The 27,037-nt window shown below is 43.6% G+C and overlaps 1 protein-coding gene across 7 annotated transcripts in view; it reads right to left on the bottom strand.

Moving 5' to 3' along the window:
- The window catches only part of RREB1 (ras responsive element binding protein 1), a 123,094-nt gene that overhangs the window by 4,004 nt on the left and 92,053 nt on the right, over nucleotides 1–27,037 (bottom strand). For 6 of the 7 annotated variants that reach the window (XM_027897357.1, XM_027897354.1, XM_027897355.1 and 3 more), the window contains 3 exons: nucleotides 20,786–20,975; nucleotides 16,396–19,138; nucleotides 1,479–2,225 (listed from right to left, as the gene is read on the bottom strand). In XM_027897357.1, coding sequence (XP_027753158.1) covers nucleotides 1,479–2,225; nucleotides 16,396–19,138; nucleotides 20,786–20,975 — 3,680 coding nt within the window. The remainder of the gene's footprint in view (nucleotides 1–1,478; nucleotides 2,226–16,395; nucleotides 19,139–20,785; nucleotides 20,976–27,037) is intronic. The other variant, XM_027897360.1, reaches the window with a different exon arrangement.

Here is a 27,037-nt window from a genome sequence, read left to right as displayed (position 1 = left end):
AGAGGTGGTCAAAATTTACTGACCAAGTGAAAAATGCCTGCCTTGGGATGTTATTTACAGAGCTGCTGGTGTTCCTCAGCTCACTAGTGCTTTAGGACAGCTGTGACATGTGAAACCCCTAAAAAAACTCTTCTCAGACATTCCAGAAATGCTACTTGCAGGACAAAATTCTTCCTCTTATTTTGCAATCTTAAGCTGCAGAGCACCTGCAGGCATTCTCTGCCATAATAGATTGCTGCAATCCCAGAGCTGCTTTTTGCACCTGAGATGCTTGAATACTTTCCTAAGCATGAACTCACTGGAAAACAGGATGCTAAAACATCCTTCAGTGTCAAATAAGAAAGACAAACAAATAGGAAAGAAACATCCTGACAAGGCCTACATAATTCAGCATGCAATAAAACCAATTAAAACAGAGAGTATGGGAATCTCCACGGGCACACATCCTCTAGGGGTAAAGCTCAGTACTGTAGATATTAACATTTCCCAAAGCTTCTGCACTAGTATGAAAATAGGTACAAGAATAGAACCTGTCCCCTGTTTCACTTGTGGTTCAATGCCAAAAGAAAACAGATCAATTTTGCCCTCAGGAAGTCAATATTTATGATTTAGAAGGGTTGCAGTCTAGTTTCAGGCTCTACTCTTTGGTGCAGTTTACTAGTATTTTGTTAATCTTGAAGATCTTGTCTTCAGCAGAAAGCACCTTCAAAAGATACAAAATGTCAAACTACATTAGTTTTCCCATGTCAGAGCAGCTCCCCAGCAGGTAAAATACATAACTAATAAGGATGCATTAATAAGGATAAATAATTAATTCACCTTTGAGCTGGCTTGTGGCTTCACCTCATTTGCAAGGCACTGCTGCAATCTGCATATCGCATAAAGCAATCCCACTGCCCCGTTAAGTCATCAGACAAAAGTTTGACTACCTGTGTTCCACCTTCCCTGCCCAAGTGCCCACTGTAGCTTTGCCTTTCACCCAAGCAGCAGGTCAGAGATCACCAGCATGTTACCCATATTAGGCTCAGACAATCAGATAAAACCAGGCTCTCTCTCTCTCTCTAAACTTCCTCTCTGAGATCAAGTCTTATTACATACTGACAGGTTTCTTCCATTGCTTGTCAAAATATTGGGAAGAGGTAAAGCCACACACACATGGCATGGTAAGAAGGGAGTCAGAAGCTGGACAGGACAACTTCCCAGGGATCTCCACACTTGCCCTCACCTCTAAACTCTGCAAGCAAGCATGGGGGAAAAGTTTGGGAGTTGAAAATAAGACAGTGGTGGCAATTCCTGCTCTCTCCATAGCCCTTGTATGCAGCATGGGGGATTGGGGCAGAGAAGACACCTTGCAGATAGGACTAAAAGCAGTGTCTCCAACCTCAAGTGCTAGCAGCCACCCTGCACCTACAGAACAGATGCCTCAGTCTGGTGGCAGACCTGCTCACGTTCTGTTCTGCTCTCAAGCCTCCTCTTACCTGTATGAGACCGCATATGTCGCGTCAGATCTTGCAGAGACCAGAAACGCTTGTTGCACACAGTACAGACTTTCTTTCTTTTGTCTGCTTTTGCAGTACTCTTAGCCCCATCAGTCTTTGGTTTTTTGTCATCACTGCTCTTCTCAGTGGACTTTCTCTCTGTGCCTTCCCCCTCAGAGATGCTTTCGCTCTCTTCATTCTCCTTTCCTGTTGCCTCACAGTCCACAGGAGACTCCACTACCTTCAAGTCCAACGGAGACTCTTCCTGCTCAAGACCAGAGTCCTGCATCGAGGGAGCTCCTGCATCATCCTGAATGCTTTTGCTTTCATCCTCACTGCTCCTTTCATCCTTTCTGTCCTCACGAATGTGGGCCTTTTTGTGACGGCTAAGAGTGCCAGCAAACTTGAAGGTTTTGCCACAAATGTCACAGGCATGTTTCCTTTCAGTCTGAGAACTGCTGCCTGCGCTCTGGTCACTCTCTGCCAGCTTGAAGTCCATTAATTTGCTGGCAAAATTGAGGTCAAGACTTTTGTTACTTACAGAATCTTCCTCAGGGCCCTCTTCATATCCATCCACTTTTTCTTCGGCATCCTCTTCTGCCAGAAGGGAGTCAGCCTTTTGCTCCTCCTTGGGGCCGCACTCACTCTCTGGTAGCTCTGTCATTTCCTCTGACTGCTCCTTCTCGCAGTAGGTCAGGTTCAAGACTTTGTTTCCTGCAGCTAATGCCTCTGCATCAGCCTGGCTGTCTGCAAGGAAACACAGAAAAACTTTCAGCGGGATGCTCTCTGGTAATTCCCAACCACCAATGGAAAGGCCTCACACGGACCCACAAGCATTGCTTCCCATCAAGCATCCCAACATATGTTTCTCTTATCTGTGACCCAGGCCAGTTAATTTACAGCTGAAAAGAGATCAGAACACCACAGAACCCAATTAACATGATGATACAAAATCTGTAACAAAATGCTTTCTTTTCCAAAATACACTCACAATCTTGGCAGTTTCTTGAAATAATTTTTAAATATAATCATTTTATCAGAGAACACAAAATACTGAGGCACCAAAGAAGAGTCGAGGTCACTAATATCACAAATACTGCTCCCAAGACACATGGATATATGATTAATAAACTTGTGTATGAAAAATATGGACACAGATCAAAATAATATACACCCACATATTAATCAAACTAATTTATGTGTAGCAGGAAATGCTTTTCATAGGGAATGTAAAGGCCTCATACAACCAACTGGTAAAATTAAATGCTAGAGGCTAGTGCAGGCAGTAACACAGAAGTTGGTTTAAAAACTTGGGTATACACCATAAAAGGGAAAGATGCAAAAGTTCATCCACACCTGGGTCTCTGATATGCCACTTGGATCCAAAACAGAAAGCCAAGGGGCAGTAACAGGCAGTTACTGTTTCACAATTACCCCAACAAGAAGGCAAAAGTCAGTTAAGATGTGATCCTTAATGATGTCCTCTGCTTCCTTACTGGTCTGTAGCATTAATGTTGCTGAACACATAACAAATGTCCAAAAAATTAAAACAGATAAGGAGGACAGAGGGCTGGAGCTGTACCCCCTCCAAGCTCTACACAAATAGCGTAATTGTAAATAGGAAATAAACTGACTGGCTCTGGAGGCCAAAGCTGATGATGACACATGGCAAGTAACTGCATTCCCAGTGCCACTTTCCAGCAACTGTTCCAGGACACGAACTTTGCAAGTTGTGCTTTCTGAAAGCTGAAACTTTCCTTTGCTTTAACTCCTCCACCCCACCTCCTTCTTGTTGACAGCACACAGCCAAGGAAGCCCACAACCTAACAGGCATTTCAACATTCGTCTGCAAGCCCGAGTAACTGCTGGGATTTAGAAACTCTAGAAGAGCAGTTTAAGTTCGCTGTTCAACAAAGTACAACATGTACTCGTCTCCAAATTGCCTAGATTTCCTATCACAGTTTTTTTTTCATAAGCAAAGAGTAATCATAGAAGATAAGAAGATGATAGTTCTCAGGCACTTATTAGTTTGACTGCAATCTTGCAACGTGACTTGCACTGACCCCATCTCCTTGCACTAGTGACAGTAAATGGCCATTAAACAAATGTCAAAGCGCAGCAGCGTTTCCGGTGATAGTGGACAATCCCTTAATGGTGCATAATCGTCAATATGCTTTTTCTTGGGGAGGTGGAAGGGGGAGAAGTGATGTGTCAAAAAAAATAATCTCACCTTTTAATCAAAACAGATCCGTTTACACAGACAGTGGATTACACAAAAGCCTTCCACTAAGTTCACTGCTCATCTAATTATCTGCCCATTAAAACACGCAAGCAAGCCATAATCTGCGTATAATGCTAGAGAATTTGAGGATGGGGGCATCTGAAAACAGAGGTCACATACAGGTGCCCTATGAATCTCCATTTGAATTCTGTGTTTTGACTTGCTGATTATCTCTTGGCTATATTAAGGCAAAAAAAAGAAAAAGAAAATAGCTATTATTAAAAAAAAAAAATAAATAAAGAGGTCACTTCTAAAAACCAAGCTGAAATGCCAATGCATAATAATTAAGGGGAAGCACTGCTCCATGACCCAGAGAAATGGGAGCTAGGCATGAATGAGAAGCCAGGCCCACGTGTGGAGCTCCTGATTAAATCAAGGTAGCCCAGTCTCACAGCTGCCAGCACAAGCAAGGGAGTAAGCCCAGAAACCAAATTCAGGCCATATCAACACAGGGAAGATGTTTAAAAAGGAAGCATGGCCATGGGTTCCTGCCTGCTGTCTTATTCCACAAGCACATCTGGCTCTCACCAGCAGTGTCTCACTTTGGCCCATGAGCAGGGATGAAAGGAAGGACTGAAGGCAAAAGATGTGACTCCCTGCTGCTGTGGGAAGGGTCTTTGTCTTTCCCTGGCTATCCACTCCCACCATGCACAGCCCTAATGTTCATACAGGGTCTTTTTCACCAGAGCACAGGCTTATGTTGCACTAAAGTGATCCTATAATGATGCTCCCTTCAGGCTAGGGGCAGGAGGGAAGGGAAACAACAGGGAAGAGGAGTTTTCTCCACAGCTGCCTTTGTTTTCCTGTGGAAGATGGATAGAGACAAGAACGGGGCAGCAAAGTGCATCTGAGACATGAAGACACTGAAGTGACACCAACAGAAAGCACCTAAACCAGGTGCTATAACCCTTGCCATCACTGCTCCCCCTCAGCAAAGCGAGGAGCACCTCCTGGCAGATGTGGGCTGCCCTGTCTCATCCTCTGCAAGGTCAGGAAACGCTCCCCTGACGGGATGTGTGTTAGGCCAAAGAAAGGCTGCAAGCACAGCACAGAAGGGGTTCATCAGGGAGTGGAGCAGGAAACCATGTGAGCTCTGTTAGGATGGAGATGAGTGAAGAGCACAAGGAAATTGAGATGAGAGAAAGCTCCTCTTTTATTGTACCAGAGAGATATTCTGTAACTCTTTACTGACCAAACAGAAGACAGTGGATGAAGAGTAAGGTTTTTCCTGGTTTTTCAACAGGAAATATGAACAAAATGAGTGAGGAGGATATTTGCCAGAATCACTTAAGAGCAAGCCAAAACTAGTATGTCTTAAAACTCTCAATATAAAAATAGCAACTTCTAGATTCAACCTGTCATATATTACGCATGATTTTCCAATTTTCCCCTTTTTCTTCCCCTGTTTCTAGTATTTACAAAAATGGATCACTTTTCTTATAGTATACTCATTCTTCAGTGAACTGTACTTGAACTCTGTCTCCTTCTTTCCTCTCCTCTGTGCCCTGGGCCCCTTCCCATGGTTGGCCCGCATCTGCATTTTCCTGCACAAGAGATAACGCTTCAAGGGATAGGTGGTCCACAGGTAAGTGATGCTGCCTTACCAGCACAGGTAAACAGATGAGGTTGGCATGGGCAAAGAGATGAGGCTGACATCAAGAGAAACAAACTCTTAAGTTTAAACAGCGTGCCTTCACAAAGGGCACAGACCACTCCAGATCCTGGGAACAGGGACATACACGGGTTTCCCCTTCTGAAGCTGGCCCAGTGCCCCTAAAGGAACACATTCAAAACTCAGGTAGCGACGTAGCCAGGAACATGTTGACACGCGTACGTGCTTAGGGGAGCACTCTTCCTTTTTACCGGCAGAAACCAGACGTGCTGTCTGCTTTGTCAAGAAGGAGTGTCACAGGCCCCTTATGAAACTTCATGCATGTGCTTCATGTAAAGTGGCAGTTCCTGACTAGCTGAGCTGCTCCGTGGTTATCCCCAGCCTGTGCAGTTAGTTTTGCAGCTGGTGAAAAAGTGAGCTTCTCTGCACAACTCTTGGTTGTCTGGGGATGGGTGAGAATCAGCCCAGCTCTGCTTCTGATGAACTGGAATAACAGCAGGTTTGCTGCAAAGGTGTGTGGTGAACAGTTCCAAAGACAATTGTGGCAGGTCTGGTGTGGGATTTCTCCTGGAGTGCAAGGGACAGCTGCAAGGGTAGTCCTGCACTGGCAGCTGCTTCACCCACTCAGGAGAGGTTAGGCCTGGCCTACACTATGGGTTTTTTTTCCTACTTACATGCCCATCTGCAGCGACAGAAACCCTACTGGCCATAGAACTCCAGCAGGCTTGTATCTTACACAAGGAGGACGATTTTGACTGAGCCTTCAGATCCAGGCAAACATCCCCCTATAACGAGGCCAAGCTCCTCTCAAGATGGGTAATTCCCATACCCAGAATTTTGCTGATTTATGTTGCAGAGCAGTCACTTGATTCCAGCCAGTGAAGGAAGCAGGATGCACGTGAAAGGCCTGCCGTTTCTTTTGTCCCTTTCACATCTTTCACTTACTAAGGCTGTAAAATGCTTTCTGGTCCATTTGTTATACACAGATATTTACACTTGGTGAATCAAGAGGACAAGAGCGGAGAAGTCCACCTGCCAAGGCTCCCACCCCCAGCACTCCTTCAGCAACTGTGGGAGCAGAATATGTTTCCTTGTCATGGACAACCAGAGTTTGTGTCACTCCTTCAAAATGAAAATAAGGTGACATTATTTGATGATGTCAATTCTGACAGCAGAGTCAAAAAAGATGCATGAGGCAAGGGAGAGAGAGGAGAAGAGCTAGGAGGTAAGGATGTATGGAAGAAGGCAACACAAAATAACCACTGGTAACTCTGCTGCTGCCTCATCAGCTCCTGGGGAAAAAAAGAACTTCTCATGAGATGTATTCATAAGCAAAACCTCCAGGATTCAATCTGAGAATCCAAAAACTTTTCCGCTTGCATGAAAGAAACCACTATATAGTTGTAGCCAAAATCATTTTTCCTTCGAACTGTGGAAAGAAAAGACTGTTTTGCTAAAGTGTATTTACAATTCAAGTTGCAGTCTTTGGTCAGCCCAGTCAGAAGAATCCGCTTAATCTTTTATAGGTGGCAAGAAAGAGGAGGAAACTGCTTTCCTGCATACACAAACCAAATTACGAAGAGAGATGCCAAATGTGGAAAATTTCAGCTAAAGAGCAGATACAGATCAAGGTGGGGAGATTGCTGCTTTGACTCTTTTTTTCCCCTTGGTTTTCTGTCTTCCTGGAAATACAATGGAATAGACAGTAGAGCCTGAGACGCTAAGGAGTTATTAAACAGGGCGTAATGAAAACTATTTTGTGGCTAAAGCAAGTGTTTATTGACAAACATTCCTGACATCCCAAGAGAAGTGTCAGAAAACACATCACATAAATAATCCTCAAAACTGGAGGACACAGAGCACTGGAAATGGATATTGTACAAGCAGGTGGCATTATCAGTCAGATGAGCTGATGATTTAATATTTTCCCTACATTAACTGAAATAACCCCAGCTAGTCTTATGCCTTACAGTAGAGGCAGCCACCACTAGGTGGTAGCAGTTCTAGCAAATTTCAAGTTTTCTGGACCCACTCACACAATGCTGCTTCTACTTCCACCCACGAACTGGAAAACATCTTTTTGACCTGCAGAGCCAACTTGAAAATTTTTGGGCGTTATCTTAGTCCATTTTCATTGTAAACACTCTAAAATTTAGCCACCTTCATTACATCACATGCACACACACAAGTTAAATATTTAATCAGCCCACAGTTGAGAGAGCTTCGGTCGTACCTGAATGCCTTTTGACATGAAAACATTCAAGACAGAAAAAGACTGTTTACAGCGAATGGAATTGAATATATCTGCGGCAAAAGGAGAAAACCCAATTCTGGGAAAAAAAAAACACTTTTTGCCTTTGATACAACGTATGATTCTCCAGTACCTTCAAGCGAGCAGCTGAAGTCACAAGGAAAAGTTTTCAGGACTAGCTCTGACTGCACCTACCAAGGAGAAATCTGCATTGAAGGGAGTGGGGGGAGGGGAACCCCACACTTTCAGCTTATGGTGAAATATGAATTTATTTCTTTATTATTAATATGGTGATTTCCACCGTCCAACAGGAAAAGCAGTCTGATGTAGAGCCGACAATACAATCAGGGAGCTATACACCATCTCCTCAGTATCCTCCACACAACAGCTCCAGCACTTGGGCCAAGCCCCAGCAGCAAGCAACTCTTGCTTTACACTGAGCTGCTGCTCTGAAGCAGCTGTTAAACTTTGCCTGACACTGAAAAAAACAGTTTTAAGCCCTTTGTCCTCTAGGAAATACCCACAAATGTAGTTCAGAGGTACAAACAGCTTGGAAAAAGTCCCCCACTATACCCAGGGCTCACATGATTTCTGGAGGGATCACAAGAGTGGCAGGTATCGAGAGCAAAGATGAATTCTGCTAAATGCCAGTTGGAAAACTCACTGTCGAGTATACTTGCTTTGTAAATATTTGCCTATTTAGCACAGAGCAGTTGTGTTCGATCCTCTCACACTAGAGGCAAGCCTCTTTACGAAAGGGATCTTTCCTTAGATCTCTTTCTCTATTACGTAAGAGATAATCCTTTACCCCATTCCCATCCCACATCTCTTCTCTGTTAGCTGTATTTTGTTGCAAGAAGGCAGCATTCAGAAAGCCCTAAGGAGACAAAGGCAGGGTTGCTTTAATACGATGAAAGTGAGCAATTCATTAAGTTGCTCCACAGTTTCCTTGTAAGCCTCTCTACCAGTACAGTTCTCCCCTGGTCTGACTATTGTGAGCCAGGTAAGATGTCCTGAGTTTGCTTCAGGTGCTTTAGACCATTCCTTTCCTCTCCATGCAGCAAGGATCTGTGCAAGCCCCATCACTTACACAGTCTCCTCCTCTCTGAATCCTATTCAAAATCACCATCCTGTTATTGTTTTGGTTTCAAACAAGACCAAAAGAAACCCTCTATAAACTTGTTCCCAGTGACACTATTGAACTGCACTTCCTGTCTTACACCTCATCTTAAAGCTTTGCTTCATTAATGGCTGACCAAACACCATTCCTTCCTGTTCCTTCTGGTGTACAGTGAAATCCAGATGATTATTCACGTCCAAGAACGGTCCTCACAAGGACTCTGCATGTGAGCCCCGAGTACGTTACTTACCCACTTTTTAAAGCCAGCACAAAAAGAGAAACGACCACATTTTAAACTAAGCCACAGTTTCAAATAGTTAATTTACTTCCACAGACTTGGAAATCCGTTTTTCTTGGACAATGGCGGGAGACCACAAGTGCAAAGCTGTTGAATGATTTTGGACCACGATTAAACACCACTTGGTCAAGCCAGTTATAAACGCTAAGCTGTGCTATGAAGTGCATGTGATAACTTGTAACAGTGTACACTATAGGATATGGGCTCCCTCCTTGTTGTCCAAAGCTGGAATTTGAAGACACAGAGCATCTGACAGCAAAGCCAACTTCAACAGCGTCTATCCCCTGTGCCTCCCAGGGGATGCTGCCAGCTCCACAGCCCAGCTGCATCAATGTGCTCTTTTAGGGCCGTACCGCCAGCCAGATCCGGGAACTGATCTCACGACTGCCAGTGCAGTGCTTGCCCTTTTAATTTTTTTGGGCAGCTGGGTCAGCTACAGCTGCAGGGATGAACAGTTGGGAACAGGTCGAGCCAGTGTGGCCAAGAAGTGCTTTGTGTTATCCAACCGTGGCCCAAGGCTCTGTCTGCTGGGGCAGGTCGAACCACTCTGACCAGCCCAGTGCCAGCTGCTAAGAACAACATCGACGTTCCACCAAGGTCCTACCCACCCTACGTGCTGCGCCAGTGCTCGTGTGAGACGCTTTAGAAATGCTTGCCTCCTCATCCCATTGACCAGCTGAGCTGCATTAGGACCTTGCTGACTATAAAGTAAGCCTTCAGTTGACTCCAGCAGAACATTTCAGTTTCATTCTGCCGTGAGAATTGTCAGAGGTGAGCACTTTCAGAGCCCTTTTGGCAGACTTTTGTTCTGTGAGGGGATCATGTCATAACACGAGGCTTCCTCTCTCATGCCGTAGCCATCTGTTGTCTGCAGAGGCAGGATGAGCCCACGTGACACCCCAGATACCGACCTACAGCCCTGTGAAGTTACAGGCTGTTAACGTGGTAACAAGGCAACTTGGTCTCTTCATGATAGGCAAGATCAAATCATGTCATAACAGGTCCCCAGCATGGCAGATTCTAATGCCAGACTAGTACTGAGACCTGTATTACCACATTTGAATCACTGTAAGGCAGCCTGCCGTATTAAAAGAAGAAGAGAGGATCAGAGAGTGGAAAAACAGCAGGCTTTCCCAAACAAACTGGCGCATGGACATGTAAGAAGAAAATCCTGAGCTCATTTTTGTGCAATCTGATCAGCAGCTAGCCTGAGGTTGAGAGTAATAACTCATTTGTAATTTTAACCACCCTGATGCATAGAGCCAATTTCTTGCTGCTTTTAGGTTTGTTACTTCAGTAATTATCCCGTGAAACCAACTCTGAGCAACACTAAGTGACCCTCTCTTTACTGGAGGTGTGAACACCTTACAGCAACAGCTCCCTTGTGCAAACACTTTTCAGGCAAGAGACATGTACCACCATCTGCTGAGTTTCCTTCTTGCACTCATCCCATTTGGTCAGCACACTAAAACCCTGAGTGACTGCATTCACCCTTGGATTTGTGTCAGCTTCTCCTTTCTGGCTAAATGCCACTCACCTGCCAACAACAAAGCCTTCTATGATCAGTCGATTTCTTTTTCTACTACTTGTCAAGACAGAGGGGGCAATTTGATGCCAGGCAAGCTTCCATGCAGATTAATATAAAGTAAAACAATCTAAAACATGCCTATGTGATGTTGAATATGGTACTGGTAGGTACATTCAGGCAGGAGGACTAGAAGCCATCGCTGATCTCTCTCCAGGATCACTGGCGTGGTCTGCTGCAGCAGCCAAATTAAAGCCAGACTACATCAACAGGTTCAGAAAGCAATCAGAGGGACTTGCAGACAGCAGCTCCATAAATAGGTAATAAAGGGAGCAGGCAGGGATGTGCCCTCGAACACACAACCCTAATAAACCAGTTGTGGATGCTGATGGAGTTAAGAGGAGCAGAGTGGAAGATGTGGTTGGGTCCACATGCTCACACTAAATAGCACATCCTACTGCTACAACTGGAGACACGAGTACCGCTGCCCTCAGCGGCAGGGCACTCCTCACATCCTTATGCTTTGCCTGTCTGCAGCCTTCAGTCCGACTAAATACAACTTGGCCTTGCTCTTCTGAGCAGCTGGGAAAAACTGCATGTGCCACTGTGAGATCCAGCATCCTCTTCCTTAGGCTGGGGGATAAGCACATTTCTCCTCAGGTAGCAGCTGGTAACTCCAGGTTTATGCAAATTCTGTTATATTTGGTAGAAAAGATACCACCACATTTTTGACAGGGGAAGGGCTTCCAGCCTGACACAAGATAAAATTCATGTCTATCTGTCCCTCCCAGTGTGTAATAAGAAACTTCCCTGTTTTTTCTTCCTTTTCCCCCCACTACTGCTTCGTGACCAAGCACAATATCCTGACTGTAAACACCTCAACAGCCTCTCCATAAATGTCTATCATCTGTGTGATAGACAGATAGACTTCCATCAGAGCCACACGGCATCTTTTCACTGACTTCAGTGGAATTAAGCCCCATATCAATTACTTCCCCACGGGAGAAAGTTTTTCATGTCTGTAATTCATTTAAATGAATCATGAAATGAAATGAGGAAAGCAATTCTGCAAGACAACTTTGTGATGAAGAAAGAGATTGAGGGGATAGTTACTTGTAAAATGAGATTAATTCTTGTCACACCTCCCACCTCACACCTAAAACCTCTGAAAACACAGACACACCACCCACCCCCTGCCACAGCCAGTAGCCTCTTTGATATGACATTGTGGGTATCTCTCTCACTTTAATCTTCTGAAAGCTGGTTCTGTTATAGTTAAAATCTCAACCCATACCAGGGATTTCCCATATCTTGCAGACACCTTGGGAGCTGTTTCTTTCTGTTCATTTTCTTCCAGTGTCAACACAGCATTTTAGATGCATTAGGGCACTGCCTTTTGTAGTCTTTCAAGTCACTCTGACTTTTTAGATGCCTGCTAAGTCAATCATAAATTTATGGTTACAAATAACATCACTTTTTGCACTTTTATCTGGCTTCATCCACAATGCAAATACAAAACTTCAAAGTTGAGCAGAAACTCTTTTGCTTCATGATATCCCAACTCCTTTTCACATTTCTTTTCAAGCGTGCAATCACAGGACTAGCTGAGGATTAATTATTTGAAACTCAACCTGTATTCCAGGTCACAATTTTCTCATATTTTCAGCCTTAAAACCTTTGTAGCAACCAAATGTTTGTTATACAGATCGATATTTGCAACAAAAAAAAAATATTCTTTCCACACAGATGTACTAACTGGTGGTCTCAAAAACCAAACATAAATTCAGCTTACTGTGCAAATTCCAATCCTCCCACCCCAAGATCCAGTGCTATTCCCAAGTGGAAACCACACTGCTTTCCAAAAATGTCACCTTTAAAGGCACAAAAATGGTAACTCAAAAAAGCCATTTTCTCTGCTTCCTGCATTGTCTCTTAAAGGCAACTGTTCTTCTGATAAAATATACTTACTCACTGGAAGATAACCTAAACAGTCAATGTGATTTTATCTTTTATTAATTTTTTCTGTAAGAATAGTCATAGCCTGTATTAAAATACATCTGTGCCTAAATGTTGACCCTGAACTGACTGTAAACTTTGGTCAGCAGCACAGCAGGACTAGTCTAGTCAGGACACTGCATGGAAGCTAGTCATATGAAGGGAGTCTGTTACAGTATAAAGGGTCATCTGAGTAACCACAGCATATAAGAAGATCAGTTCTTAATTCAGATACCTCTTGCCATCATTGTCCTAGTGGAAACACGTTATCACCATAGTATGTACAAATGTTGCAAAGTAAAGATGTTTACAATTTCACTTTGACTTAAATCATAAAAGCAAAGAATAAAAGTGCCTCCAGTCCTTTTTTTTTTTTATGTCTTGTGATCTCCAATTGACAGGAAACATTCAGGTTCACAGGCTAGGTGTAACTATATTCTATTTATTTATTTATTCCTTTATTTTGTTTATGGATCTCTTCTTGTACAGTTTGTTCCTGTTGTAGCACCAAAACAAAACAAAACAAAACAAAAAACCTCCTCTCCCATTAAATCTCACTTGCTACAAAAAGTAATCTTGGGCCGATTAAGACCCTTTAGTATCCCTCTGAAAACACGCTCAAGTGACTCTCTGCAAACAGATTAGGTTATCTATAACAAACTAGCAGTCAAAAAAGACCATTATTGTAATTTTATACTGAACCTAGTCTGATGCACATGCTATAAAAGGAGCAAAATTAATTGCATCACTTGCAGGGCACTTGCTGCTCTGAAAATTAAAGAAGTCCAGACCAGGAGGGAAGAGTAAAAAAGAAAGGCTAACCAAGTTGAACACAGAAAAGTAAATTACACAGTAAAGACATCAAGATAAAGAAAGCATTAAAAGCAAGTGTTCAAGCATGTTCAAACAAAACACTGGTACTGTGTTAGACACTGTATAAAACCAAGCTATGCCAAATTCCCAGTGCCCCACTTGTGAGCTCAGCACTAAAATAAAAAAACAGTGAGGAAGGTGTATGCTTCTTTAGGGAAATGCTTTTGAATTAAAAAAAAAAAAGTACAGTGGTGTTGAGGCACGAAAGAGCAAAAGCTTTCATGAGGCTTTTGGTTGCGTGAGGGATGTGGGTTACTGTCAGCATATGCATTTTTGCACTTTCACAAAAGGGAAATATGATCTTGACACCACATGGAAGGAGCCCTCCACACTGAAATTTTATTGAACATGAAAGACACACTGGCAAGACCCTTTTCATGTCTGTACAAATACAGCAGTTTAAAACTGGTAACATACAGATAACACTTAAATGCCCCAAATTATATACATTTTCCTCAACCGAACTTAGACCATTTGCACAAATTACTTCAATAGCAACTTCCCTACAAATGGACACAAAAAAAAGTGCAAGAAAGAAGAGCTAGTTGTTGCTTTTTAGCTCAAACAACTGCCTTGTTGGTTTGTTTTGATAGCAGTGTTATATAGACCAGCTTGCCGGCTGAGATTGCCAACACATGCAGCTTGGAAGCAGATCACCAGGACCCTCTCTATCCCATTCACATCAGTCTGTCAGCCCTCTCTCTACACAGGCTAGGGAGCAGCCATCAAGCCCAGACAATAAAGTTCCCCTTTTCTCTTTACAATAAGATTAACAAATACATTTTTTTCTTAACTCCTTTTAAAAAACAGAGCTATCTAACAAGTCACTGCCTGTGCAATAGGTGGGGACAGGAACGCTGAGTTGCACTACAACACTGTAGATGTCTTCACGAGAAAACCAACTTGCCCATCCAGAATATAAACCCAGCAAACTGCTGTATCTACCACAGAGCTGCCAAACTCCTTGCATGTCACTAGCAGCTGACACTCACCACAAAAACACCTAAGTGCATTCTAGTGCTTGCCTTGGCACCATTACTGTGGCCTAAATTTCCTCCACCTTCCTAACTTACCTTTCCCTCTCCCCTCCAGTAAAGCCTCATGGACACTGCTGGCAACTCCTAGTTTAGAAACAGAACGCTAATGTCACCTGATAGCAGATGCCCCAAGGCCAGTCAAAGTTTGCTGCGGGGTGGTCCTCCAGCAACAAGTCTCTCTCAGCACTGCTCTGAGATTAGGAAAGAGCTCAGTATTATCGTTGCCAGAGCACACCAACCAGAATCTGACTACTGCCATGGCCATAGCATCAACAAAAAACCTGTATCTGTGGTGAGGATCCAGCCCTGCTACTGCTGCAGTTGTCTGCCTTCCTCGTGGGGATTGCAGCACAGGCCTTCTAAAAGGACAGTGTCTCCTTCCAAGCCCAGTGGTCGTAAGGGAGACAAGTTTTACCAGGATAATTCATGGCTGAGTGCATTTTCCTGTCTTCATTAAGGGTTTACACCACTGCTGCTACCTTGGAAGTCTGCCATCAATAAGCAGGTCAAACCTCTTAGTCTGGGAAAAGCCTCTCCATTGTTTTCTGTCTCATGAACAGTCCCTTCAGTAACTATCTATTTTTTTTGGAGACCAGGGTGTTGGAAAACAATTGAGATACAAGTAAAGAACTCTCCTTCACCACTGAAAGTAAACTGTATGCTTAATAAGATGAAATAATTTGGTCTCTGTGGACCAGAAAACAATAGCCTCACTGTTGCACTGATACCTTGCAAGTTATGTCCTTGCGTCACCCAAAGCAAACTGGAATAGGGACCGCTCCACAGCTCAGATTCCCTTTAAACCTCTTAGCTAACCTCTTTCACCTCTTCAGGTTTCCCTCTTTAGCACAGATGTGAATCAATTGCTTCAGGAAACCTCAATTTCTTTTAAAAAAGGTTAAATTTTATAAGGCTGTACTCAAATCCCCTATGTTTCTTACAAATATCCCTAATTTTTATTCTTTATGCCAGGACCTGAGATGCATAATGAAGTAATAACATCAACAACTGTGACTGACTTAAAAGGGAGCAGCAGCAAGTAGAGCTTTGTCCTCACTCACTCTGAGCAGGATGAGAATCTACTAATTACTTTATTACAGTGTGGGTGGAAAAAGGAGAGAACTTCAAATCAGCACAGCATTCAACACAGTATTTCCTTTATAGTGAAGAATGAAAAATAACCCCAGAGCTAGGATAAATCTCCCTACCCAATTCCTCCTTTTGTTTACACCAGGTTTGAGGTTACTTACATAGTGGCACAATACTAGAAATTCCATACACATCTCCACACCCTAGGGCATGTGCCCACCTTTAGCTGTCTATCTCTGAGAAGAAATATTTCCTAGAGGCAAGCTACTGCATAATGCTCAGGATGAGCAGTTTCTTTCACCCTCCTTCTTTGATCTGTCAAATAAAAGCCACCACAAGGATAAAAAAAAAAAAAAATAAACACTGTATTATTCTGTTTTCCTGCCACAATTCTATACTTAGTGTCTCTAATTTTTAGAGATCTTTTTATCATTACTTATGCAGATAAACAGCCACCAGAAGCAGCCAAACAAACCATGTAAGGCACAATGAAATATTCAACACGTACGTTCTCCTTTAAGATAGGACAATAACAACAACAGAACAACTGAAACCTGAGTCTCTTCCCAAGTATGCTAAGTTATGCCAGTGAAGTCAAATGGGTATTAGAAGTTTAATTTACCTTCTGATACTCAAAAGCACAGAGATTATCTCATTACTGAAAAATCTATCACTACCACTATACAACAGCAATAGCTAGAGATTTGCAAACTAATGAAGAATATAATTCAGACACCAAAGAGAAGACAAGAAAGGAAGATTCCTCCACAGAGAGGCCCTTCCATAAGGAACATCCTCAGGGGCCACAATCTACTGTGAGCACAAAGTGCTCTTACCTGTGTGAGTGACCATGTGCCGCTGCAGGGAATTTGCCCATGGAAAGACTTGAGGACAGTAAGGACAAGGGATATTTTGCAGGCAGTCTGAATAAGTGTTCCTCTTCCCTCTCAGCAGCTTATCCTTGGCAGTTTCCTTCTCATCCTCACTTGCTCCATTTCTGCCACTTTCTTCCTTGAAATTGTCAGTGGACTGCAGAAACGGGCTAAATTTGTTAGCGTCTGTGGTAGCCAGCATCTTCTCTATGCTGGCAAACTCCCCACTTGACTCCAGATCCACATTACTGCTAAGTTTGGGCTTATTTTTCGTCCCTTTCTTTCTACCTCTCTTCTTAGTCAACCCAGCTTCAGCAATGGGAGACTGCTCTGGATCACACGCCTGAGACAGGTCACTGGGCAGGCTGGAGTCTCTCTGAACAGCAGTCACGATTGTCACTTTAGCTTTGGCGTTCCCTGATTTGTCACACCCAGTGGAGCTGCTCACTGCCTTGGGACTGGCGTCTGGAGCCTCTGTTTTCAGCAAAGCGTGAGCAGAAGACACAGATGAAATGATCTGTGCAATGGAAGCCAACGGTGGCAGCTCTTTAGTTACTGAAGGCTTTGGCAAGAGAGGTGGCGGTGCTGGTTTAGGCCTCAAGGGTCGCAGCAAGGCAGAATTGCCAGGGAGAGCCGGGGAAATGATCGGGACAGTCAAATGCAATGAACCTTTCAGTGGCTGGGGATGTCTGACACCCCGGTTTGTCTCTGAGCCCCCATTGGCACCAAAAACCAAAGGACACTGCAGACAGTTATAGGCTTTATCACTGTTCCCAGAAGCAGCCAACTCTTGATTCCTGGCTTCACATGGGACATCATCTTTATCCTTCTTCAGGATTTTGGGGATGGACAGGTCGATAGGCTCCATGGAACAGTCGTAAAGGGACAGGGGAGAAGAGCCGAACAGGTTCTCCTGCTTCACTTGTACAGCACTCAGGCTTTTGCTCTTCTGAGAGAAATCCAACGGCTCATCAAAATCCACGGGGAAGCTGCCCACAGGTTCACGCTTGATGGAAACGTGAGACGATGTTCCAAGCAAGAAGCCATTCTGTGGCTCCAGAAAAGGCGCCATGGGCTTGTGGTCCATGTAAGTGCTGTCCTCCAATAAAGAAGGGTCTGCCTGGCTTTCCTGGGCACTGCAGTCCACCGTTAAGATGTAATTCTCAATCTCCCTTTCCTGCACATGCAAATGCTGCTTGAGGATATGGTGAATGCAATTTCTCTTAGCTGAAAAGGCTGTACCACACTCCTTGCATTCAAATGGCTTCTTCTTCTGGCATCCACTGTGTGTCCTCATGTGAATGCGGAGGGCACGGTAATGCTTCAGGTCCTCGCCACACAGCTTGCACACGGTGTCTGGGGAGCAGAAGGCATCCACCATCTCTGCAGCATTGCTCGTGACATATTCGATGTTCTTCTCTATATCCTTCCTGGTCACTTTGAGGTGCTTCTTCCGCAGGTGCCTCTCACAATTGGCTTTCACTGTGAATGGGTAGTGGCAGATTTTACATATGTAAGGCCTCTCCCCACTGTGCGTCCGCAGGTGCCGGATCAGTGCTGCCTTGTCGGCTGCGATGTAGTCACAGATGTTGCACTGATATGGCGAAATACCTAAGTGAGAACGGATGTGAGCTCTCAGGACACCAGAGAAGGCAAACACCTGGTCACAGAAACGGCAGGGGTACAAAACTTTCCTCATGGTTGGGGTCTTCTTGTTCGCTGCCCCTGCAATGATGGCTTTGAGGTCTCCTTCTGTGACCTCTTGCTTGATCTTGGCTTCCATACTCAGAGGCAGGAGAGCTTCGATGATGCTGTCCTGCTCCAGCTGTGTCTTCATCTCATGCTGAGTTAAAGGCTCTACTTTGGGTTGGAGGAGCAACTGTGAGGAAGGACTTGATTTGGCTCCTGGTTGAGGGAGATGAGAGTTGGAGGAGGACTCCACCGAGTTCTTGATCAGCCTCAGAGGGGGAGGTGGGAGGCTTGGGCTGATGCAGCCAGGTGAGGCTTGCTGGGCACTGATAAGAGGAGGAGGTGTAGAAGTTGCAACAACTGTTCGGGGCGTTACCAAAGGCTTTGGCTTCAGTGGCGGCATGTGCTTGAAAATGGACTGCACAGGGACAGAAGGTGCCTTAGAAAGTGGAGGAAGACTGATTTGAGGAGGAGCGGAAGAAGCCATCTTCAAGATCTGCTGAATATCTGCCAGCTCGATGGCAGACTCGTTGGAGATGGGTTTCACCACAATACTGCTGTCGGGCTGGATAATAAAACCCTTCTGGAAAGGCTGCAGCGAGAGAAGCTTTATGTTTTCTTTTGTAGGGGGAAGGACTGAAAATGACCCTCCCATGGAGGCAGCTTCCAGAGGAGAGAGGCTGAGCAGGCTGGTGCTGCCAGGTTCCTGAGGTAGGTTACTCTTCAGTGCTCTGAGCCGCATTTCTTGGACCTCATCTTGTGTATTGTCCTCCTGCTTGACAGGCTTGATGTCTTTGGTGTACTGTAGGCCCAAGGATGCCATGAAGGCTTTCTGGTCTGGGTTCTCGCCAGGTGGGGTTGTGGACTGTGGCTTGTGCTTGTCTTTTCCCTGATCCACCACGTGAGTTTCTGTGTGCAGTTTGAGTGCTGAAAGCATGGGGAATGCCTTGTTACACATCTCGCAAATAAATCGATGGAAGTCACTGATGCACCTTCGCAAATTTGTTTCACACCAGACCTGCAAGACATGCAAAAATATTTAGAGTGGGTATCTTAAACTGGAAAGGCATCACACGCTACTGCAAAACAAAAACAGCTCACTCTCTTTTCCACTGCCTAAGTCAAGGGGTTTAGAGCAGTCACCACCCACCTGGTATGGAGATATTCCTGCTCCACAGCCTTTAGTCTCCTAAGTGGTATACCTGAATTAGGGGCTAATTCTTCAGAAGTTCCCTTTTATAAAGGTAAACTCCTGCAGATGGCTGTTCAGACTCTCAAATACTTTTCTATCATGAACTTCCCTACCAGAAACCTCTCTCGTGTCACTGACAGGACAGGAGCCTCAGCAGACTACACAAGTAAACTGGGCATTATGACTACCTCTTTTAGCTCTACTACTATAAAGAATCTAGGAAGAGAGGAAGCAAAAATCAAAAAACAGCATCCAAAGAGGCAAAACAATATAAACCAACCAAAATAATATCCCCCAAAAGCAGATCAATGAAACTCAGAGCCTAAAGTAGAAAGTATTTCAGGTAAGGAAGTCTGATTATATTTATTCTCCCAAGAAAATACTAGTAGAGGGCTGTCAAGATCTTTATATACTCTACATACTTCATAAGTTTTGTCTCACAGTGCACGCAAAGTTATTACAAAAGGAAAATACCAATCCCTTAATAACTTTAAATGTCTGCCATGAATTTAAAAAAAAAAAACAAAAACAAAACCAAAAACAACCAAGTTGTTTAAAAATATTTTTCATCTAATTTTGTAACTTTTACACCCAAACTGTAACAGACGTACAGAATGATCTATGTGCTCCCCCTGGACCAGCAACAAATTTCAGGTCTACCACCTTGCAGCCAGAAGAGCTGGAAACCAACGCTTTAATCTCAGTAGAATAAAAGAAGTGCAGACACTGACTAAGCACGGTCCTTCTGGATTGTGTTGTTGATTTCTTTTTTTCTATAGATATGCAGCTTCATCCTGACCTAAACTAACTAAGGCAAGCAAGGTTTGACAGAGGGAGAAGTAATATCAACCAACAGAAAGCTTTACGGCTCTCAGAAAAATCTTTACAGACCACTTCTCTGCCTCTCCCCGGCTACTTTCCCTCAAAGGTGCAAAACCCTCAGACCTTACACAAGGAACATCATGGAAAGGTGCCTGGGAGTGTTTAGTGGAGAAATCACTGAAGATGTCAAAGTTTAGTAAGAAAGGTGTCTGCTTAAAGTTTTTTGTAAGAAAACCTTTCACATCACAACTATATCCTTGTCAGAGTAAATTAAAATAATGTCTTCTTTGCCATGTGTCTTTTCTACTGATTTCAGATGTGGGATGGTTTTGGGAAAGAGAGAACTAATGGGCAGGCTGGAAGGGGCAAGGATCTAATATTACAAAAGTTTTCCTTTAGAATGTTTTTATACATCTTTACACTGATAGTTACCCACCGGAATGCTGAAAAAAACCCAGTGCCAATATTCTTTAGATGACAAAAGAAAAACAAAAGGCAGAAAATGTTTGAAGCCTACACAAACAGTGGTAATGTGTTTTCCACAAAATATTCTACATGCACTCTCTGCCTCAGCAAGGGTGAATCCCTCAATGACTTCATAAGGTATGTGCTGTAGCAGCTGGTATCTTACGCTATGAGGAACAAGAGTACCTGAGAAATGCGGGGGAACTTCCTACAGGAGAAGTCCGTGAATCCCAAGTCATGGAAGCCTGCTGGAATTGAAGGGTTGTTCTGAATGAAAGGCTTCCCCATGGGATCTCTGGGAAGCTGCTTGTGGATGACTGCATTATGGCGCAGTAAGCCCCGATGGGTACGAAAGGTAATACAACAGATGTCACACCTGGAAAGCAAAGGAATAAAATATAAATGATGTACTGACTGCTGCAAGCCTAAGAATTAGCATTCTTCTTGCTTTAGGACACCCTCCTTGTTCTCGCCCCACGATACCAAGAACCTGCTACATGCAAAAAAAAAAAAGAAGCCACGGGATGTCAAAAACCGATCGCCACAAAAAGGCCATTTCAGTCAGTCACTTTCTACCAGTTTGTGGCTAATAAGTTCACTGAAAGTTTAAAGAATACAGCACATGAGAACTGACAATCCCACAAGGGCAGGTGATAAAATGGCAGCTGAGACCACAGCCTTCTGATAACCTTCCCATTGTCCAACCAAAAATATTTCAATGAGTTTTGCACCATTTAATTTTTACTAAGAGGTACTGTTAAAATAAACAACATTTTAAAAAAATCAGTGAGAAGGAGATGCTAAATCTGACCTAAGTAGCAAGCAGCTGCAAATGCATAAATAGCACCTTTTATAACCACTGCTTAAAACATACTATGGTACACCACTCAGATAACCATGTGTGAATCTTTTCCACACTTCCTTTCCATAAACTTCCACTGATTTTTTTTTCTAAACTGTTATGAGAAATATACTGTTTTAAAAGGAAAACCAGAAGGGAAGAAATGTCAGAGGAGGGAGACCTGAAACAGGTTCAACACTTCTGACACTCTTACACCTCCTTCTCAGCCACTGTGCCCTGAAGAAAAATGCAGAAGCAATGCCTTTTCCTCCCTGCACTTTACTGCTGTGATTTTTTGGTTTTCTTAAGTTCTCAAATCCCAAATTCAGCTAAGCAAAGGTTTCTCACATGAAACATTGCATTAAATAACCAAAGCTGTGCTGCAGGCAGTAAGGGCTATGCAGCAACATTTGGCCAACATGTAAACAAGTCTATTGCCTTTTAAATATCTGGAATTTGAGCTCTGCAGCATGACAGGTCACGTCCACTCTGCATTCAACTAGTGACACATAGTTTCACTCAACATAGTTCTTTGTGGTTACAGGTCCAGCTCCAAAACAAAGCACAGGTTTCACAGAAGAAAATACCAGTGAATGTGAAGCAGTCAGATTTTGTCAGTGAGAATATTATAGGCATTAGGAGTTTTTCACATCTCCCCCTGCCTTAGTCCTTCCCATACCATCTTTGCTTTCTACATCAAGGAAAAGGACGTGTGCCTACTCATTAAAAAAACATCCTGCAATTAGAAATGACTTCTGACAAAATTCTGAAACCACCTCCTCCCTGTCCTGTCCTCAACAAACTCCCACTGTTGTGCTTTTTATCACTGCATAAACTTCCACAGCCATTTTTTTATTCCCTGAAAATGAAGAGATAACCAAGTCACCCACAAAGCATCTGGACTCAGTCTCTGAGTGGTGAAAGAAGCAAGCGCAAAGTGTATGTAACACGGTCTTTGTTATCAGAGTACCCAGAAAGCCTGGACATAAATATTGTACGCTGAAGTTTTAATCTGCTTTAACTCTCCTGTCAATTCCCTTGCATCCTACCTTTACAACTATTGCCAGCACAGTTCCTCCATTCTATTAAATACCGAACCAATGCCATTTACAAAGCTAATGTTTGCTTAAAAAGGTATGCTGAATGTGACAAGAATCTCTGGTGGTGGGGGGGAAATACTAACACATAGTACTTCTCCAGCACCAGGATCTACGGCCCTTCTCCAGCTTACTTGGCAGCACCTACTCTATGATGCAAAGCTTTCATCTTCAGTGAAAACAAAACCACACACAACCACCAAAACCACCAGGGGAAGGAGGGCATTAAAGGGTCAGAATGGTCACCTGAAGAAGTTGCAGGCTACTGAAATAAACTCACTTTTAGAGGTGACGAAAATGCCTTGCGCGAAAGCAAGCAGTGCTCCTGGCATACTCCTCCTGGATGTCAGCATTCAAATGTCGAAGGCTTGAAAGCAATGAATGCTCCTGCACCATCAGGAGCACTGCTGGCTGTTCTGCAGAGGGACACAGACCCTCACACCTCAGGGCGTCCTGAGGCATCTCCAGGCCAGTGTGCCCAGCCTCCTCCGGCCCAGCAACCCAATGTAGTGGGTGTATCCCCTTGTGTGCGGTGAGGCAGGCACAGAGTTACTGAGGAACCACAGAGTTACTGGGAGAGCTGGCTCCTGCCACTGTACCCCCAAGATTTGGGCAGAGTGATCCTTGCCAGTGATCCTTGGCAAGCAGCCAGACCTCCTGCAGACCGGGAAGGTGTGACTCATCCATCTTGCACTCCCTGACCTCCATCGGCTGTGCAACATGCTGATTTTAAGCACTAGTTTATTTAGGCCTCTCATCAAAAGCTGCACTTCAGAGTTAATCTTCCAAGCAGACACCCGTGTGAAAGTCCTTCACAGTACACCTGTATCAACTGCTATGCCTCAGGACAGTAAAAATTTGCAATTTAAAAATGGTGTTTTCCATGCAAAGGGAACTACCTCCCCTCCCCCCAAGCAAATGTAATGTATCTCTCTCTTTTATAGAGCATAAAATTAAACAGCCTTCTGTATTTTTCCCTTTCTTCCTTGGTCATCTTTTCTTTTCCTTGCTGTGGGTGAAGAAGCAGCAAGCAAAAAGAGAACTTGAGAAAAGGATTAAGCTCTTTTTTCATTCAGTCAAAAAGAAGCACCAGGCTGAAAGAAGAAACATAGAGATAAATCATGCCTGGCATTTCAAGATGAAGGCTCTTCAGGGCATATAAATGCACCACGCCCTGGCTCAGCACCTTGCCCTGGTGGCACAGCTTACAGAATCACAGAGGAGCTAGAGCAAGGCAGGGACCCGTGGATACCATGCCTTTCTCTGTGGTCCAGGCACACCTGTACAGGCAGCTGCAGTTTGGAGAGTTGGTATAAAACAATCCGAGAAAAGCCTTCCCTGAGAGATGTGGCACAGCGTCTCTGGGCAGGCTCCCACCCCGGCACCTTGTGCCCATGCTGCTTGCCAAGGACAAGGGGGATCTTTGTAAAGCTGCTCCTGATGCTGAGGAGTGTCACCGTGCCACCAGCTCTCAGGCTCTGCAGACCTCACTTGGGCTTGCTTCTGACGCAAGCTATTTAAAATACACACCTTGTTGGTCCAAAGTATCTGCACAACATTTTTTTCCTGCCCGTGTTTTTGCCAAGTTCCTTCCCCTCACCTCAAGTAGGAAGGGAGTCTGAATTTCTCACAAATGACACGACCTGAGTTTTGAACACGATTACCAATGCAGATGCAGTCATGGACCCATAGCACCTCCAAGAAAAACTCTGCACGTACTAAGTGTCAAAACCTAACTAGTTAAGGCAAGCATCATGCTGCATTGACTAAGGCTTGTGTTAATTTAGAATGGGGTAAGCTGTCATGCCTAACAGTGCATTAACTGGAAGCATTAGCTTTTTTTAAGGAAGTCTAACCATTAATTTCCCTATTTTGTCATCAGTACTGTTTTCCATCTTTAGGTAGTGTCAATGCCTACAGTATTTTTAAATCTAAACCCACAGTCTAAGAAGGACAAGAGAAAGGAATCCTAGGTGATATGAACATTTCTTCATCTTGCTTAAATTGCTTTAAAAAAAAAGTTAAATAATCATGGAAAGTCTGAAAAGTCCAGCATATCAAATAAAGCATCTGAAACACATGGTAATACTTTGTTCATGATGAACTTAAGAAAAAATAAACCAAAACAACAAAAAACCCTCCCTCTCCTTAAAATTTCATAAGACTGTTCATGTGCAGTGCCAAGTCAAACAGGGATGGCATGGTTGCAGAGAACAGTGATGGGAACAGGTTTTGAGATTGTTTGCAGAACAGGCAGAGCAATGGTTCAACACCTGTGCAGAGATAAAAGCACTTTACTTGCAAGGTGAGTTTCACGATGTATCTAATAAAAGCTGCTGTGTTATCATGTGATTGCTAATCTTGGCCACAGTCTTCCATTTTTCTATAAATATGATAACAGAATAGCAAGAAAAAAACTGTTCAGTTCCAAGCACAGAGATTCAATTTAAAGGAAAAAGGAAAAAAGTGCTTTTAGCAGCTAAGGCTGCTTGAAAATGAGCTCAATTTGCAATTGCCTTTGTGTTTTGGAGTCATTCATACCTGTACACTGCCAATGTAATACCAGGGCTCTGGCTCCGTGGCAGAGGTGTACAAAGCAAGAGGATAAGAAATCACAACTACTAAAACACAAAAGCAGAACCAAAATATAACAGGGCAACAACCAGGCTGCGCTTGGTGCTCAGGCTACATATTATACCAGGCAAGTTTGTTTAATTATTACTACACCAGTACACTTTTTTTTTTTTTTCAAATGCCGACAAGGTCTCTGTGTAAAAACACACTATTAAAAAGCTTTCTACTAAAATAAGTTAGTATTCTTGAAATCTGTAATGCTAATTAGGATATAAAAGCATTTTAACAGGCTTTAAGAAATAGTCAGTGCTTTGTGAAGCTCGTTCAAGAGGCAAGCCAGGATTTGCTACACTTTTGACAAGTGGCACCTATGCAAGAAAAGTTTACATTAGCAGTGCCTGTTGCCTTGCATTACACTCTCTCTGAGACAATTCAAATCTGTCAGCAGAGGAAACAGCTTTTCTTCTTTAAGAAATGGAAAGACATTTTAGAAAGGAAATGCAGAGCCAAATTTTCCAAGTTAATCAGTCTTGATTTTGATTAAAAGTAATGCAGACAAACATTCAATCCTTCTAAATTTTATATTTCAGTAGTCAAGATGTAAACACCAAGTATTTATATCCATCATTTTATTACCAAGAAATTAAACAAACCCTATGCTCTGCATTACTTGAGACTGGCAGAGGGAAAGCGAAAGTGACATTTACCATTCTTCTACTTCCGAAACCACACAAGAGCAGACTAAACCCTGAAGTTTTCACCCATGCAGCTCACTAAGACAGAGTTACTCATGTTATGGATGTCAACAAAGAAAAATAGTGTGAATTTCTAGGTCTTATCTAAAATAAAAAGCTTGATATCACTTTGTTCCTTTCCTGCTTGTGTTCTTTAGCAACTTCGATAAACAGAAGCAAAGAAAACAAAACAAGAATGAAACATACCCTGAGACAGAAGTCATTAATACATAATTAAGTTATGAAGTTGTCTAATTCCTCCCACTGAAATCCCTAGTATGTACCATATATATTTCTATATTTGTCATTATTCTCCTTTCTGTCTCACGTTATTTGCAGAACTAATGTGGCTCTCATGAACAAAGAAAATCCTGTGCCTAGGACCTAAAAATAATACAACTGGGCAGAAGAGAAAGATCAGTGATTCCCTGCTGTTGACTCATGTCTGCACCAGGAAGAGCAGGCTCCCAGCCTCTGCACTGGCAATGTCTGCTGCAGGGAAGGCTGACAAGCAGGAGGAGATGAAGAAAGGATGGTTTTGAAAACAAGGATTTTCACCACCTATAAAAGAAAAACTAGCAGGTTATAAACATATTTTCCTTCAGGAAAGGATTCCTTTGCTTCTCTTCTGCTTCTTTTGGGGCAAGGCAAAGTGAGAGAGACGAGAAATGGCAAATTGGTTTCAGCTCCTGTGCAACCCCACCCAGCTCCAGATACTCATCTCCTTTTGGATAAAAAAACCCCCTTCCTGGCCTCCACACCCAGGGCCCTGGGAAATAACATCCAACAGCTGCACTAATCTCTCCCACTTGCTGCAGATGAGTGATGGAAAAGCAGCAGTGCTGCGAACCCGCTCCTGCCTCCATCCCCAGGGATCCTTGTGGGTCCTCCTACTGTCCTGCAATAACAGTTCCTGTGTCCTTCCCCGCCAGGATCACAGTGTGTCTGACCCCGAAGGACCTCCTGCTCTCCCATCTCGACCTCACCCAACTCTACGGGTTTGTGCTGAAACTACAGGCGGTACAGCAGCATCAGGAGCCAACTCCCTGCCAGGCACGATGGGATGGAGAGGTTCCCCTCCCTTTCCCCTGTGCGTAAGGGGCCAGACTCAGCTCGCTAACAAGTTCAGTGCACGCTGCTTCACATACACAGCAAAAGCAGGGCTTTTCTTCTCACTTCTCCCCCCTTCCAC

The sequence above is a fragment of the Empidonax traillii genome, unplaced genomic scaffold, assembly GCF_003031625.1.
Source record: "Empidonax traillii isolate 1590-97213 ecotype Southwest subspecies unplaced genomic scaffold, ASM303162v1 scaffold537:size946161, whole genome shotgun sequence".
In the NCBI taxonomy this organism is placed as follows: Eukaryota; Metazoa; Chordata; class Aves; order Passeriformes; family Tyrannidae; genus Empidonax; species Empidonax traillii.
Note: the sequence above shows the minus strand (reverse complement) of the source record. Positions and strands in the feature narration are given on the sequence as shown.